Genomic DNA, 12,748 nt, shown 5'->3' with positions numbered 1-12,748 from the left:
CCTCACCCTGGCCCGCTACCTGCATCAGCTTTAAACCCGTGGACTACGAGCAAAGTGTGTCGGACGTCAGAGCATCAATTTCTCGTCGGCATAAGCAGAGTTGGGCACTATAGACTGGTTATCTGCTCTATCTTGACTAGTGTGCTCTTGAATAGTCAAAGGCTTGGTCATTGGTGTGAGACATGCTAGACCAGCTAGTATCATGCATATGACGATTGCGAGAAGTGAAGTGATCCGAGAGTCTCATCAGACATGAAATAGGTTCATTGCTGTCTTGGGCCGGTCCTATTTGCCACCAGCTGCAACGGACTTCATAAAAATGCTTCCGATGCGCCAAACTGCTCCATTTGCTGAAGGAACAACATTCTGAACGTCACAGTCCTCATTGGAGAAAGGCTTGAGGAACGTCTTATCAGGGCTGGACAGTGTGATCTTGACATCAGAGTAAGTGTGTTCTGAAACCGAGGGTTCCCATCCGTCCATGTATTCAACTGCGGCCGTCAAGCTGGATGGTCGGTCAGTGGACAACATCTAGGAAGGAGTAAAGACTCACGCTTTCATGCCTTCAATAACAGCGTTGATTGGAGCGGTCATATTTGTCAGTTGCTGACCGGATGTATCGGAGATTGTCCTGCCGCGATGGTTAGCATGGAGCCTTCACGCTGTGTCAATCGAGGCATACATTTCCCAGTGCTTTTTGGCAGTGACCAAGCGAGATTTGACGAAGATTGTGCGTCCATTCCACGGTACAGCTGGTGATTCCAACTGGGCCAGCTCTGCGCCCTGGTAAACAGCTTCCAACAGACACCTGTAGCAGGAAGTCAGCTTGCATGTTCAATTCGATGCCATCATGTTACCACTCCCCAGTCTTGGCATGACAGGTGTTATCAAAACGCTTCTCGCCAGCTGGCTGGATCAGTCCACCCGTGGAGTATGGCTGCGATAGCCCAAGCCAAATCGCCACACCCCCTAATTTGGTATTCTTAAGATCCCAAGTGGGCGCTGGCTTGGCCGTCATATAGTAGCTGATTTCAACGATTTCGGCCTTGCTGTCCAAGGCAACCCGGCAAAGTCTTGGGAATTTACGATAGAACATGTTTGGTTTTGCAGCTGCGCTCTGCAGCAGCAGCAGGACTTGTAAAGAGATTATCAGCAACTTCATCCTTCCAGAGGACAATTTTGCTGTGCTGAAGCAGAAAAGGAGGGGTCTGAGCTGTTGTTATATGAAGATATGGTTCCTATCCCCTTACGTGTCCTCTTTACCCTTATCTTCCACTTGTTCAGAAGGTGCACTCCTGAAATACGTGGCTGCTGCCAACACACATGCTCTACCACAAAAGTGAGGCCGGCTCGGTGCAATTGCCCGGATTGAACCCTGTCAATGCCAGGAGGAAATGAAGCAACAAACAATCTTGTGGAACACATGCTCCACAGCCGAATCCGCAGCTATGGTGAGTCCGCAGCAAGTCCGATTCTGAGAGTCTCAACCGCGTGACTTGATGACACTGGAACCTCTATAGCAGAGGGCCCAACGGGACTTTTGTCGTTGAGACAATCGATTGGATATGTCTTGTAGCACTCTGTGTTGCGGAAGCGTAACACTGTCCAGAGCGCCTGCAAGCTGCTGCAGGCTTTTGAGGTCATTGTAATGGCAAATAGCGTGGCTACTGTATCTGCCGAGTTCCTGCTCATTTTAGAAATGCTACCAACGTTTTGAATGGAGTCATGTTTGCGTAGGAGACCTATTTCACACAAAATCCTTGTAGCAGGTTCAGCATCATCGCTAAGGAGGGTAGCTGTCGACTGTTGACTGTGGACTCAAAGGTGCGAACTTTGCAGGTTCAACGCGCATAAGTCTCATCGCACATGGAATCAGTTTGTCGCTGTCTTGTGCGGGTCACGTACGCCACCAGCTGCACTAGACCTCATAAAAATGCTTCCGATGCGCCAAATTGCTCCGTCTGCTGAGGAAAGAACATTTTGAACGCTACAGTCCTCGTCGGAGAAAGGCTTGAGAAATGTCTTGTCAGGGCTGGACAGTGTGATCTTGACATCAGAGTAAGTATGCCCTAAAATTGAGGGTTCCCATCCGTCCATAAGCTCAACATTTGCCAATAGGCTATCCTGGTTAGTGGAAATTACGAGCAACTGAGTCGAGACTTACGCTTTCATGCCTCTAGTCATAGCGTTGATTGGAACGGTCATATTTGTGAGTCGCTGACCAGATGTCTCGGAGATTGTCCTGCCGCGAGGGTTAGCATTGGGCTTCCACACTGTCAATCGAAGTGTACATTTCCCAGTGCTTTTTGGCAGCGACCATGCGAGACTTGACGAAGACAGTGCGTCCATTCCACGGCACAGCTGGTGATTCCAATTGGGGAACCTCTTCACCCACGAAGACGGATTCCATCAAACACCTGTAGCAGGAAGTCAGTTTGCATGCCCAATTCATGCTACTTTCTGTTACCATTCGCCAGTCTTGGCATGACAGGTGTTCTCGAAACGCTTTTCAGCAGAAGGTTGAATTATCCCACCTGTGTCATAAGTCTGCGATAGCCCAAGCCAAATGAGCACACCGCCCTCGTTTGTATCAGTAAGATCCCAGACGGGCGCTTGCTTGGCCGTCATATGGTAGCTGATTTCAACGATTTCGGCCTTGCTGTCCTCTTGGATCGACCCAAGTTGGCAAGATCTTGGGAACTTTCGGTAAAACTTTGGTTTTGCAGCTGCACTCTGCAGCAGCACCAGTAGGACTTGTAGAGAGATCATCAGCGACTTCATCCTTTCCAGAGGACAATCTCGCTGTGTAGTGTCCCACTGTCCGGAAAGCGGAAGGGAGGGGACTTATAAGAGGCCAGCCTGGTCACTGGTGCAATTGCTTGGAACGAACCCTGGCAATGTCAGGAGAAATGAACAAACAAAAAAACATGTCGACTTATCCATGCAGAATCGTACACATGAACCATGGCCCAATCTGTAGTAAAATGGTGAGAACGCAGCAATTCTACTGGCGTCCAAGTCCAGGAGTCTGGCGTGACTTGCTGCTACTGAAGTCCCTATAGCAGACAGCATTGCAGTGTCCATCGAAATTCCCCTCTCTCTCCCTCTCTCCCTGAGGCAATTGTTTTGGGGACGACTTGTAGCGCTCTGTGATGCGGAAACGTATCACTATTCAGAACACCCGTCAGCTGCTGCGGGCCTTTGTTTGAGGTTATCGCAATGGCAAGTCGCAAGGCCGCTGCATTGATTGGTCACAGCTGACAGGAGCTGACAAACAGAAGTGGTGGGCGCTGTCGTATGGACTTGTTGTTTGCGACCGACTGGTAATCACGAATGTTTGTGCTCATGTTTGCATAAAGCGTCCCTCCCGGAGCTGCATCGAACCTCGCAAACTTTGTTTGTGGCATTGTCCTCGCCTATGACAGACATCATCGTCGATGACGATGGGTCGCTGCATAGTCTCTTGGCAAAGGTCAGTCCACCGTAAGGATGCAGTGTGTCAAAGCGCTCATAGCGGGAGCAGCGATCCTTTCGAGTTTGCAAGGTCTAAGCTCGGGAGGCTCATGTCCATGTCTAGTACGGCAGGTGGCTTATCTCGCCAGAGCAGGTATTGAACACCGATGCATGAGTCAAAGACTGTTTGAACAAGCGCACAGAGTTTGAATTGCAGTGAGACGTTCGTGCTGGTACCGGCGTAGAAGAAGATCATTTTGCCAAAGTCACCGAGGAGCCAGCTACCGAGCATGGAGAGTCTCACACCTTGCACACTGCGGTGTCGCAAATTGCTCAGGAATTGAGGGATTGGTAAAGTTGCCTCGATGCCAAGAGCTACAGTGCCGAGGAGGTCAACATAGAGCGGGTATCTGCCAAAGAGGTACTGAAGCACAAACAATGCCGCAACGAGTCGAAGCAGCGAGTGCCAGTATGTGTTTCGATTTGACCATTGCCAGAGATTGAATGGCCTCTCGCTCTCTTGCGTCTTGAGTCTGATTGGACGATACTCGAGGCAAGCTTGCAGTAGAAAAAGCTGTGTAACAACCATGACGATCGATTGTACAAGTAAGCTCCACTCGTACCGTTTTCCGATCCAAAAATTGATGCGAAGCAGGTTGGCTACGAGGTTGATGCCACACAAGTCTATGGAGAAGCCGGCAGAAGTCTTGAGCCTGCGAATGGAAAGAATGGTATCGACATAGCTTGTGAGGGGTGATGTGATGAGAAAGAGTGTGAATGCATAAGAGTATAGCTGAGCCAGAAACATGAGACCTCGGCAGCCCGAGGCAAAGCAAGAGAAGGAAGGGAAAGAGCGTCTGTGTTACGTGTGTTTGTTGTTGCCTCTGCGCTGATGCGTCGTCGTCGCAAATCTCACGAAATCACCGAGGACGACGCAGTCCTTGGACTACTTCTGTGCCTCTGACAATAGTACTGCTTCTGATACAATTCTCGTTTAAGTTAGGAAGAATCATCTCTCTTATCAAGTCATCAACATGTCTGGAGAAAAGACTAAATTACCAACCAATCTCGAGAAAACTGGGCCTCGCCTTCCTTATGTGCCCGAAGATGTGGCAGGGCCCATTGCAGATGATCTGAGACGTCGTCGAGGCGGTACTCTGCTCGAGCTAGACCGGATGTTGCTTCGTGCTCCTCCCCTAGCAGCCGGATGGAATCACTATATGGGTGCTATTCGTTCAGGGACCTCCCTGACGGATGCCATTAGAGAGCTGAGTATCTGCTATGTGGCCGTCTTGAACAATGCAGATTATGAGTGGCAGCAGCACGTCGGACTTGCCATTAAAGCCGGTGTCTCAACGTCAATCATGGATCAAGTACACGACGATGTGCTTGACGCCTTGGATGACGAGCAGAGACTTGTTTTGGATTATACGCGTGCTATGACACGAGATATCAGCGTACAAGATGATCTCTTCGCAAAAGTCAAGGATCATTTCAGTGAAGTAGCAACGGTCGAGCTGACTGCTACAATTGCTGCCTACAATATGGTCTCTCGCTTCCTCGTTGCGCTTCATATTGGGAGGTAGCGTGAGTCATCCAGTAGCTGTCAAGAATGACAGATCTGGCAGAAGTGCAACGATGCGCTGAATCTCTAGATCTATTGTATCGTCCATTTTAGATCGACTCGCTGCACGCGACCTTGTTGGTGGTGATATGGCAGGTGAGGCCTCTGCACCTGCTTGCTGGGCAGACGTGACGGGCTTTTCAAAGAAGGACAAGTCCCAAGCATTTGCTTGGCTGACCGGAATCGCTGCCACAGTCGGCGTATTTTCTTTGGGTGCAGGGGCTTGTTGCGGGAGACGACTTTCCATGGCTGATTCAATTGGCGGCTCTGCTTGGACTGCAGCAGTATCAACCGCTGAAAAGACTGCCGTCAACGGTGTGGACGCAGGTGTACTACCCCCACGACTCACAGCACCACTCCTCGAAGACCCTCGTGAGGAAGGTGGTACAGCCGTACTCGTCCAACCAAACACCGCAGCACCAATTGATTCTCTTGCCTTGACGCGTGAATTGCGTTGATGCGGACGCGTCCAGGATGGTTTTTGCTGTTGTTCAAGAGCTAGCCAGCGTTCGACGATTGCTTTGACATCGCGTTGGATGGCACTGCCGTTGAAGCGGATAAGACTGAGAGATTTAAGCGTTGTTAGGCGTGTCCAAGTCGCTGCTGTCGAGTCGATGGTGAGCGGCGGCACATTAAGCCCATTAGTATCAAAGGACGACACGTTTGATGGGCTCGGGAACACATCAGATGCAAAGACTGCTTCGAGGAGCGGGTCTAGCACTGGCACTTCGTCCTCGATGGCATCTGTAAAGTCTCCAAAGTTGCCTTCATCGTCTGCCGCTTCTGCAGATTCCTCGTCAAAATCAGTCTTCTTCTCAAGTGTGGCCTCCGCTTCCCATGTTCTCTCCTCCAGCGGCCTGATGTCCTGCTTCCCCGGCGCGTCGACGTCGTAAGCTGTTGAAGTCTCCCATACAGAGCTGTGCGAGGCCTCTTCTGCCCAGACATTGGCATCATGATTCATAGCATGCCACCTGATCGTGCCCTCCCAGTGACTTTTGAGCAGATAGAAGCAAGAGCAAGAATGCAAGCAGATACTTTGTCTAGGATGTCTCGTTGCTGCGTGCGAGGACGAAAAGATCAAATTTGAACATTTCACGACCAAGACACTTCCGCTTGATTTGGGATAGAGAGACACAGGGACAATGCTGGGAAGACTGGGACTGGCAAGGAGACATCTGATTGCTCCTTGCTATAGAATAGCACGCCGTTTGGCATCTACGAATGAGGCGGCCCCGGATGCGGCAGGAAAGGCGACGACAACAGCATCCAGCACATCGCAACAACAGCCTTTTCGCTTCTCAGGCTTGATTCCTGAGCGGACAGAACGACGTACAGTCGCAGAAACATCTCTGCCGTCGTCTCAACCGAGTCCGACGAAACGGCCAATGGCGTTGCCTTCTCTCTTCAAAGATGAACCCATCACGCCAACTCTCAATAGCAGAAACGCACCAAGTCGGGGTCCATTCGCTTCCTACTCTGGTCGTACAAAGACTGTCATGCAAGGCGACATTCAAGGCGCCTTTCGCCAACTCGGCAGCGTACTGCGACAAAACAACGTCATGCGTGAGTTTCGTCAGCAAAAGTTTTATGAGAAGCCGAGTGATAAGCGAGGTCGACTGAGTCGTGAACGGCATCGGAAGCGGTTCCTGTTGGGTGTGAGGAGATTGGTTGGGCTGGTCAAGGAGCAGCGCAAGTTCCAGTGAGCTGTGAACGATGCATGGCTCTTCTATGTCTTGTCTATGCTTTTTTGACAGGGGCTACTGCTTCTTCCCGGTAAGATGCTGGTCTTTGGCATGAGCAAGCATCCACAACATCTCCAGCCTCGGTGTCTGGATCCCTTGCTCTCGTGCAATCCGAACAATATTACCAACAACCGCTTCAACCTCCATAGGACTCCCATTCTCTACATCCGCCAGCATACTCATCTTGATCCCCGTGCCGTGCTTGGCTCTTGTGAATGCCCGTGTCACTTGCTCCTCAATCTCGGCGTCGCCTAGTGGGTAGCCGAGTTTTGTAGCGACAGCAGCGACTTCGTGCATGGTTGCACGGAGCACATTCGGTGCTTCTGGATGGCAATGGATGAAGTCTGAATCTGTGTTCAAGCAGAGTGCAGCGAGTGGGTTCCAGCACGCATTGATGATGCTCTTCTTCCAACGACGTGCTTGGATATCTTCAAAACAAGCAACATGTGCGCCTCCAGCGAGGAGGCGTGATTCGAGACGTTTGAGCGAAGGAGGAGGAGGAGAGGCGGGGAAGGTGCCAAGCTCTAGGATATCTGGGCCTTTGACACTGCAATGACCTGGCTGAGGCTGGGATACTGGTAGATAGACGACTCCAGAGATGACTTGACCAGGAAAGGCTGCTTGATAAGGTTCTTCAATACCAATACCATTCTGTATGAGCACAATCAAAGTATCTTTTCCCAAGACTGGTCTGATGTCCTCCACAAACGAAGCACGCTCTGGAAACGTCTTTGCACAGACGAGGACATAGTCAAATGTCTCTTGACACTCTTGTGTTTTTCTGACTACACGATGGGGAGTGCAGTGAACATTGCCCCAGACGTGCTCAGGCGACTGAATGTGGATACCAGAGGAGGAGATGGCATCGTAGTTGGAGCGACAGACGGCTGTTACTTTGCAGCCGCCTTTTGTGAGTAGATACACATAGCAACAGCCGATGGAGCCTGTTCCAATGACAAGGACAGAAGGACCTCTCATGAAAACAGCAGCAATACGAGTACCAGTAGCTATCAGTAGAGAGAAGGAGCACAGAGACAGAGAACAGGCCACCAGCAGCAGCAGCAGTTTTGTCAAATTTTGAGGTTTCTTCCCATCTCAACTCATTCGACCGTTTCCTACCCAAAGAACCAGCGATTTTCAACCTCTTTTGCCAGCTCCTGCCTCTCATACACCATGAGCAGCTCATCTGATGATCAGGTCGCGTCTTTCCTTGCCATCACCGGCACAAGCGATCCTGAGGCCGCTCAATTCTACCTCGACGCAAATAAGGGCGACTTGAATGTAAATATATTCGTCATCGATGCATGTCACGGAGCGCTAATGCATTGCTCTAGGAAGCGCTTGCCTCTTTCTTGGAGGGGAATGAAGCGTCCGTACAACGAACTGCTCCATCTTCGCGTCCTGCAGCAAGCTCTTCTAGCAAAACCACCGCGAAACGCGCGACTGGGAGTGTGAGCACGCTTGGAAGTATTGCCAAGCATGGTAGTGATGATGATGAGAGTGATGATGAGAAGCCGGCGGAATTCTACACGGGTGGTGAGAAGAGTGGATTGGGTGTATTGGATCCCAATAGCAAGAAGAAGGATCGCAGTGCTCAGGGACTGATTGAACAAATCATGCGCAAGGCTCAACAGTAAGTCTGCTTTTACAGGTGGTCTATCCGTTGCTAATGTGACTAGAGGCGGGGCACCACCGAATGAAGACGACGATGCATCGGGTGCAAGTCGCTTCAAGGGCGCAGGATATACACTTGGCAGCGACGAAGCAGATTCTACAAAAGTCGAAGACCCCAATGAGGTCTTTCGACGATCTATGGCACATGTCCCTCCACGCGTCAAGCGAACACTCAAACTCTGGCAGGATGGATTCTCTGTGGATGATGGGCCTCTATTCCGTTTCGATGATCCTGCAAATAAGGAATACCTAGAAGCCATCAATCAGGGTCATGCACCCTTGTCCCTATTGAATGTCGCCTTTGGGCAGCCAGTGGATGTGGAAGTGCAAAAGTCTGATGACAACTACAGTCCTCCCCCAAAGATACACAAACCATTCGATGGACAAGGCCACCGACTCGGCAGTGAGATTCCACCGGCCGCAGGGAATGCATCAGTAGCACTACAGCAGTCTGCGTCACAATCATCGAGTGCAAACGCACAGCCGAGTATGGACGTCGACGCATCTCTACCACAGACACAGCTCAATATACGACTCGCTGCGGGCGGCAGACTTGTGTCTGCTTTCAATACAACGCACACGGTAGACGACGTGTACGGCCTGGTCGATCGTGCTAGTGATGCTGCAGGGCATGCGTATGTCCTGTTGACGCCATTTCCGAGGCGCGAGTATCAGCGTGGATCGAAGGATACGCTAGAAGCTGCTGGATTGTTGAAGGGGACATTGCAGCAAAAGTTCTTGTAGACGTTTCGGTTGCATTCATAGCTTCAATCGAGGTCATCCAAGTCGTCTTTTGGCAAATCTTCCCCTGATGCTGCTGTGTCCTCCATCTCCTCATCCTCAGTTGCGTCTGCTGACACAGTGCCAGCAGTCATTTTGATGGTCCCTTCCTCCATATCCTCTGTCTTGCCACCAGCTGCGCCCAATGCCTCCTTTTCATGCTTCATGTCAAGAGCAAGGAACCACAAGACAACACTCTCCTTTCCTTGCGCTTCCGCCTCATCCACGGCCATTCTTCTCGCCTTGTTGATGATTTTCGCATCTGCACCGGCACTCAGCAAGACCTTGACACAGTCCAAATGTCCATTCAGACTCGCCCAGTGCAAGGCTGTATTCCCGCCTTCATTGACGAGATTCAATGCTTCAATTGGCAATGACGGCGTGACATGCCGGACTAAGGCGACATGGCCATTTGCACAGCTATAATGAAGCATTGTATTGCCCCACTCATCCTGCTGAGCAAGGACGGCAGCTAGGCTTGTAGCAGGAATGTAAGCAGGCGTTGTATACTCCTTGAGCTCTTCCAAATCTCCATATCGCGCGCATTGAAGAAGTTCTTGGAATAGCTCTGATGATGGCGATGTGTCATATGCCATTGCAGCCTTGACTTATGGATCTCTGAGCTATGGGCCTTGTTTCTTGTTGCTTGTATTCGCTGTGTCGCTGAATCTGTTGAAAAACAAAATTTGGGAGGAGCTCACTCAGCTCATCAGATCGCCGGACACTCGATCAGTAATCCAGGAGACCATGGACATGCCTCTAGTAATACGCTAGAGAAGAGCAGAGCAGCCAATAATATACAAGAATAAAACAAACTCACTGACCATGACTCAAGACCCTCTGCCGCCGACCAAGCACTTGAATCGTCTGCACCATTTGACCCACACGCTCACCCATCTCCGCCAAACACGCATCCTGCACCACAGACCCTTCGATGCGTGCACCTGCATACAAACTCGCATGCACCTGCTCAGCAAACATGCGTAATTTGATCGTCTCATGCACCAACATTTCTCGATTCTCTGCTTCTGAGCCAAGTTGGCAGATACTCGAGGAGAGGTCGTGCAGTGGGACATTGAGCTGGATAGCGATATTCTTGATGAGGTTGCCTCGCATGTGTGTATCCATACTATCCACCTGCGCTAGCGCGAGTGTCTCATACAATTCACTCAATCCAAGACGATGCGCATCGTAATCTGGCATATTCGCCGCAAGCAACGGTTTCGTCATCGGCTGCTGTCCTTGCTTGGCTTGTTGCGATCGCGGCGACCCTGCGCGGACTGGCGAGTATGCTGAGATTGGAGATAGTGGAACGTGCTCAGCGAGCCGGAATGCTTGAGGCTGTGACTGGGACAGTCCCTGTGTCTTTCTCAACGAAGCATGAGTAGCCGAAACAGGCGATTCGTACGCAGCAGCCTGTCGCTTATAATCTCTGAGGTAAGATGGCGTTTGATAACACTCCCGTGCATGCATGGACGTAGCATTCGCTTCAGCTTGAATACTCTGATCCCATCGTTGCATCTTATCCGCAATGGACTCTTCCACTTGTAATGTCTCGACAGGTGGCAATGCAGGTGATGCGCTGTGAGAACGGTTGTAGAGCGGTGCAGTGGCTAAATCATTCGCGACTTGCTGAATACTCGACTCGCGAACAGATTCCTGCCGCTGCTGCTGCTGTTGTTGTTGGTGTTGCTGTTGAAGTAAAGTCTGCATGACGGCCTTCATCTCGCTCATCTGCTGTTTCGCCTGTTCCAACTCAAATGCCCGTGCTGCATCCACCGCAGCTCTAGCATCTTCAACAGGTGTCTCCACCTCTCTCTGCGCATTCTCCCGACTCGAAACATCATCCGAACCAGCTTGGCGTGATTGTTGCACCAATGTATCGATAATCAGGCCACGTCGAGAACATTCATGTTGTGTTTGTTCAAGTTGCTCAACAAGACTTCGAATATCATGCTCAGAAAGCGTCACGAACTGATTCGTCTGATTAGGTGGAACGCTGTTTTCCTTGTTACTGTCTGTTCGTTGCAATTCTGGCGCCATGCGATGGACAGATGGTTCGCCTTGTAAGGGGCTACCCTGCTTAATGGGCTCCAAGACTTGTAATTCTCCTAGAGACGGGAGACGTTGTTGGACGGATGGTTGTTTTGCAGGGGTTGCAAGATCAAGTAACGGGCCACCTGAACCAGACCCATCCATGTCCATTGCAGATCCACGCGATGCTCGGAATCGCGCTGCAATATTGGCACCGAGTGTGCCGTGTTGCGATTGAGCGCCTGGTGTGGGAACGGTGATTTGCAGTGCATCTTGAATGGCGTGTTGTAAAGAGGTTGCATCGACTTTGGAGAGGGCAGAACGGGTGTCTGAGTGGTCGTGTTGACTGCTTGCAGTGTGCTTACGTGTCAAGTCGCCACGGGTCGCATCGATGCTGTTTTGCTCAGCGACGGATCCGAGATGGCTGATTGCAGGTGAGAGGGGTGCTTGGGGGATGGTTGTTTCTGGTTGTAAGGAACGTCGACGAATAGGCGACAAGACACCAAGTGCAGCAATCATCGATTCAGCCTGACCTTGTTCTTCATGGCTGGTGAGTGCATGAGGAAGACTGGGTTCCGTTGCGGGTATGTGCTTTGTATCCCATGTCTGCTTGGCTGTCCAAAATTGCTGCTGCGAAGCGTGTCGTAGCGGAGAAGGTGTGATTTCCTGAGACATTGGACGCGTTGAGTTGTGCGGCTCGCTCGTCATGGGCTTGAAGAAGGAATCATCGACTTCTTGGACTTGCGCAGGCTGGTAATTTGTTTGTTTGGATGCTGTGGATGCAGACAACTTTTCACGTAAAGCTTGAATGGCAAGACCGCTCGATTCGGCGCGCATCGAGTGTTTTTGGAAGGAAGGTGTACGGTTTGCGGAGACGGTACCGAGGGATTGTTCGGGGTATTGAACAGAGACGCGTCTTGCTGATAAATCATGCTCCATGACTGAGTCCATTTTGGGACTCGATGCAGCTTGTGGCCTGCCTAGCTGTTGTCCAGCAGACGGTTGTTGTGGTTGCTGCTGCGATGCGACTGAACGGTCTGCATCGAGCAAGGCTAGCAGGTATTCCGCTTTTTGCTTTGCAGCCGAGTCTAGAGGTCCACGCATGTAAGAGCCTTGAAAGAGACTGAGGTCTTCTTTGATGTGGTTTGGATGATTTTGGGAGAAGTACGAGTCCTTGATGTACTTGTAATCACGCGCCGACATGGGCGAGTCGAGCAGAGAGTCGTCTGGCATTGTGAATAACGCAGCAGACAGCAGAAATGGTTTGTATGAGCTAGCAATAGCAGCTCTTGTCTAGTTCAGAGCAAGCAGAGCAGTGTAGCAGGCCACGGCAGCTTGAGTTCAGCAGTAGTAACTGAATAATAAGTGAGTAGTTCCTGTCTTGTTTTTGTTTTCGTCGCGTCCATTTCCAATTTTCTGTCGCGCTGTTGCATTCACGTGC

General features: G+C 50.8%; 11 protein-coding genes across 11 annotated transcripts; 3 read left to right on the top strand and 8 right to left on the bottom strand.

The window, feature by feature from the left end:
* Positions 1-165: 165 nt before the first annotated feature.
* BCR37DRAFT_382004 (uncharacterized protein) lies at positions 166-505 on the bottom strand. Its single transcript, XM_040869784.1, has one exon. It carries the CDS (start codon positions 481-483, stop codon positions 286-288), a length of 198 nt encoding a protein of 65 aa, XP_040723668.1. The 5' UTR covers positions 484-505; the 3' UTR covers positions 166-285.
* Positions 506-549: 44 nt separating this feature from the next.
* On the bottom strand, positions 550-1,096 carry BCR37DRAFT_394378 (uncharacterized protein; the record flags this gene model as incomplete). The annotated part of the gene is made up of 3 exons (XM_040871461.1): positions 550-631; positions 683-808; positions 858-1,096. 3 exons carry the CDS (start codon positions 1,094-1,096, stop codon positions 550-552), a joined length of 447 nt encoding a protein of 148 aa, XP_040723667.1.
* Positions 1,097-1,517: 421 nt separating this feature from the next.
* BCR37DRAFT_101428 (uncharacterized protein) lies at positions 1,518-3,144 on the bottom strand. Its single transcript, XM_040865857.1, has 4 exons — positions 2,468-3,144; positions 2,292-2,417; positions 2,165-2,242; positions 1,518-2,119 (listed from the first exon to the last, which is right to left on the bottom strand). The coding sequence occupies exons 1-4, from the start codon at positions 2,779-2,781 to the stop codon at positions 1,873-1,875; spliced, it is 765 nt and encodes a 254-aa protein (XP_040723666.1). The 5' UTR covers positions 2,782-3,144; the 3' UTR covers positions 1,518-1,872.
* Positions 3,145-3,508: 364 nt separating this feature from the next.
* On the bottom strand, positions 3,509-4,261 carry BCR37DRAFT_350016 (uncharacterized protein; the record flags this gene model as incomplete). The annotated part of the gene is made up of 1 exon (XM_040867974.1): positions 3,509-4,261. One exon carries the CDS (start codon positions 4,259-4,261, stop codon positions 3,509-3,511), a length of 753 nt encoding a protein of 250 aa, XP_040723665.1.
* Positions 4,262-4,592: 331 nt separating this feature from the next.
* On the top strand, positions 4,593-5,033 carry BCR37DRAFT_334448 (carboxymuconolactone decarboxylase; the record flags this gene model as incomplete). The annotated part of the gene is made up of 1 exon (XM_040867143.1): positions 4,593-5,033. A coding segment is annotated over one exon (441 nt), but the record flags the coding sequence as incomplete, so codon positions are not given.
* Positions 5,034-5,110: 77 nt separating this feature from the next.
* BCR37DRAFT_394374 (uncharacterized protein) lies at positions 5,111-6,038 on the bottom strand (the record flags this gene model as incomplete). The annotated part of the gene is made up of 2 exons (XM_040871460.1): positions 5,111-5,151; positions 5,189-6,038. 2 exons carry the CDS (start codon positions 6,036-6,038, stop codon positions 5,111-5,113), a joined length of 891 nt encoding a protein of 296 aa, XP_040723663.1.
* Positions 6,039-6,462: 424 nt separating this feature from the next.
* On the top strand, positions 6,463-6,780 carry BCR37DRAFT_394373 (uncharacterized protein; the record flags this gene model as incomplete). Its single annotated transcript, XM_040871459.1, has 1 exon — positions 6,463-6,780. The coding sequence occupies one exon, from the start codon at positions 6,463-6,465 to the stop codon at positions 6,778-6,780; it is 318 nt and encodes a 105-aa protein (XP_040723662.1).
* Positions 6,781-6,807: 27 nt separating this feature from the next.
* On the bottom strand, positions 6,808-8,035 carry BCR37DRAFT_101440 (2-dehydropantoate 2-reductase). The gene has a single exon (XM_040865858.1). The coding sequence runs from the start codon at positions 7,795-7,797 to the stop codon at positions 6,835-6,837; it is 963 nt and encodes a 320-aa protein (XP_040723661.1). The 5' UTR covers positions 7,798-8,035; the 3' UTR covers positions 6,808-6,834.
* On the top strand, positions 7,927-9,570 carry BCR37DRAFT_370310 (uncharacterized protein). The gene is made up of 3 exons (XM_040868328.1): positions 7,927-8,100; positions 8,154-8,452; positions 8,499-9,570. Exons 1-3 carry the CDS (start codon positions 7,993-7,995, stop codon positions 9,235-9,237), a joined length of 1,146 nt encoding a protein of 381 aa, XP_040723660.1. The 5' UTR covers positions 7,927-7,992; the 3' UTR covers positions 9,238-9,570.
* Positions 9,438-9,737, bottom strand: BCR37DRAFT_338132 (ankyrin repeat-containing domain protein; the record flags this gene model as incomplete). The annotated part of the gene is made up of 1 exon (XM_040867290.1): positions 9,438-9,737. A coding segment is annotated over one exon (300 nt), but the record flags the coding sequence as incomplete, so codon positions are not given.
* A 179-nt stretch (positions 9,738-9,916) lies between these two features.
* On the bottom strand, positions 9,917-12,679 carry BCR37DRAFT_381998 (uncharacterized protein). The gene has a single exon (XM_040869783.1). The coding sequence runs from the start codon at positions 12,538-12,540 to the stop codon at positions 10,090-10,092; it is 2,451 nt and encodes an 816-aa protein (XP_040723658.1). The 5' UTR covers positions 12,541-12,679; the 3' UTR covers positions 9,917-10,089.
* Positions 12,680-12,748: the final 69 nt, after the last annotated feature.

Source organism: Protomyces lactucae-debilis, assembly GCF_002105105.1.
Source record: "Protomyces lactucae-debilis strain 12-1054 chromosome Unknown BCR37scaffold_16, whole genome shotgun sequence".
NCBI classification, from domain to species: Eukaryota; Fungi; Ascomycota; class Taphrinomycetes; order Taphrinales; family Protomycetaceae; genus Protomyces; species Protomyces lactucae-debilis.
The sequence above is the reverse complement of the archived record's forward strand: the minus strand, read 5'-3'. Positions and strand labels throughout refer to the sequence as shown.

Coding starts and splice junctions, on each gene's coding strand:
- BCR37DRAFT_382004 (XM_040869784.1), bottom strand. CDS start 483: ATGGACGGATGGGAACCCTCGGTTTCAGAACACACTTACTCTGATGTC.
- BCR37DRAFT_101428 (XM_040865857.1), bottom strand. CDS start 2,781: ATGAAGTCGCTGATGATCTCTCTACAAGTCCTACTGGTGCTGCTGCAG. Junction 2,243..2,291: donor GCCAAAAAGCACTGGGAAAT/GTACACTTCGAT, acceptor CCCTCGCGGCAG/GACAATCTCCGAGACATCTG. Junction 2,120..2,164: donor ATGACTAGAGGCATGAAAGC/GTAAGTCTCGAC, acceptor TAACCAGGATAG/CCTATTGGCAAATGTTGAGC.
- BCR37DRAFT_101440 (XM_040865858.1), bottom strand. CDS start 7,797: ATGAGAGGTCCTTCTGTCCTTGTCATTGGAACAGGCTCCATCGGCTGT.
- BCR37DRAFT_370310 (XM_040868328.1), top strand. CDS start 7,993: ATGAGCAGCTCATCTGATGATCAGGTCGCGTCTTTCCTTGCCATCACC. Junction 8,101..8,153: donor CAAATAAGGGCGACTTGAAT/GTAAATATATTC, acceptor GCATTGCTCTAG/GAAGCGCTTGCCTCTTTCTT. Junction 8,453..8,498: donor ATCATGCGCAAGGCTCAACA/GTAAGTCTGCTT, acceptor TAATGTGACTAG/AGGCGGGGCACCACCGAATG.
- BCR37DRAFT_381998 (XM_040869783.1), bottom strand. CDS start 12,540: ATGCCAGACGACTCTCTGCTCGACTCGCCCATGTCGGCGCGTGATTAC.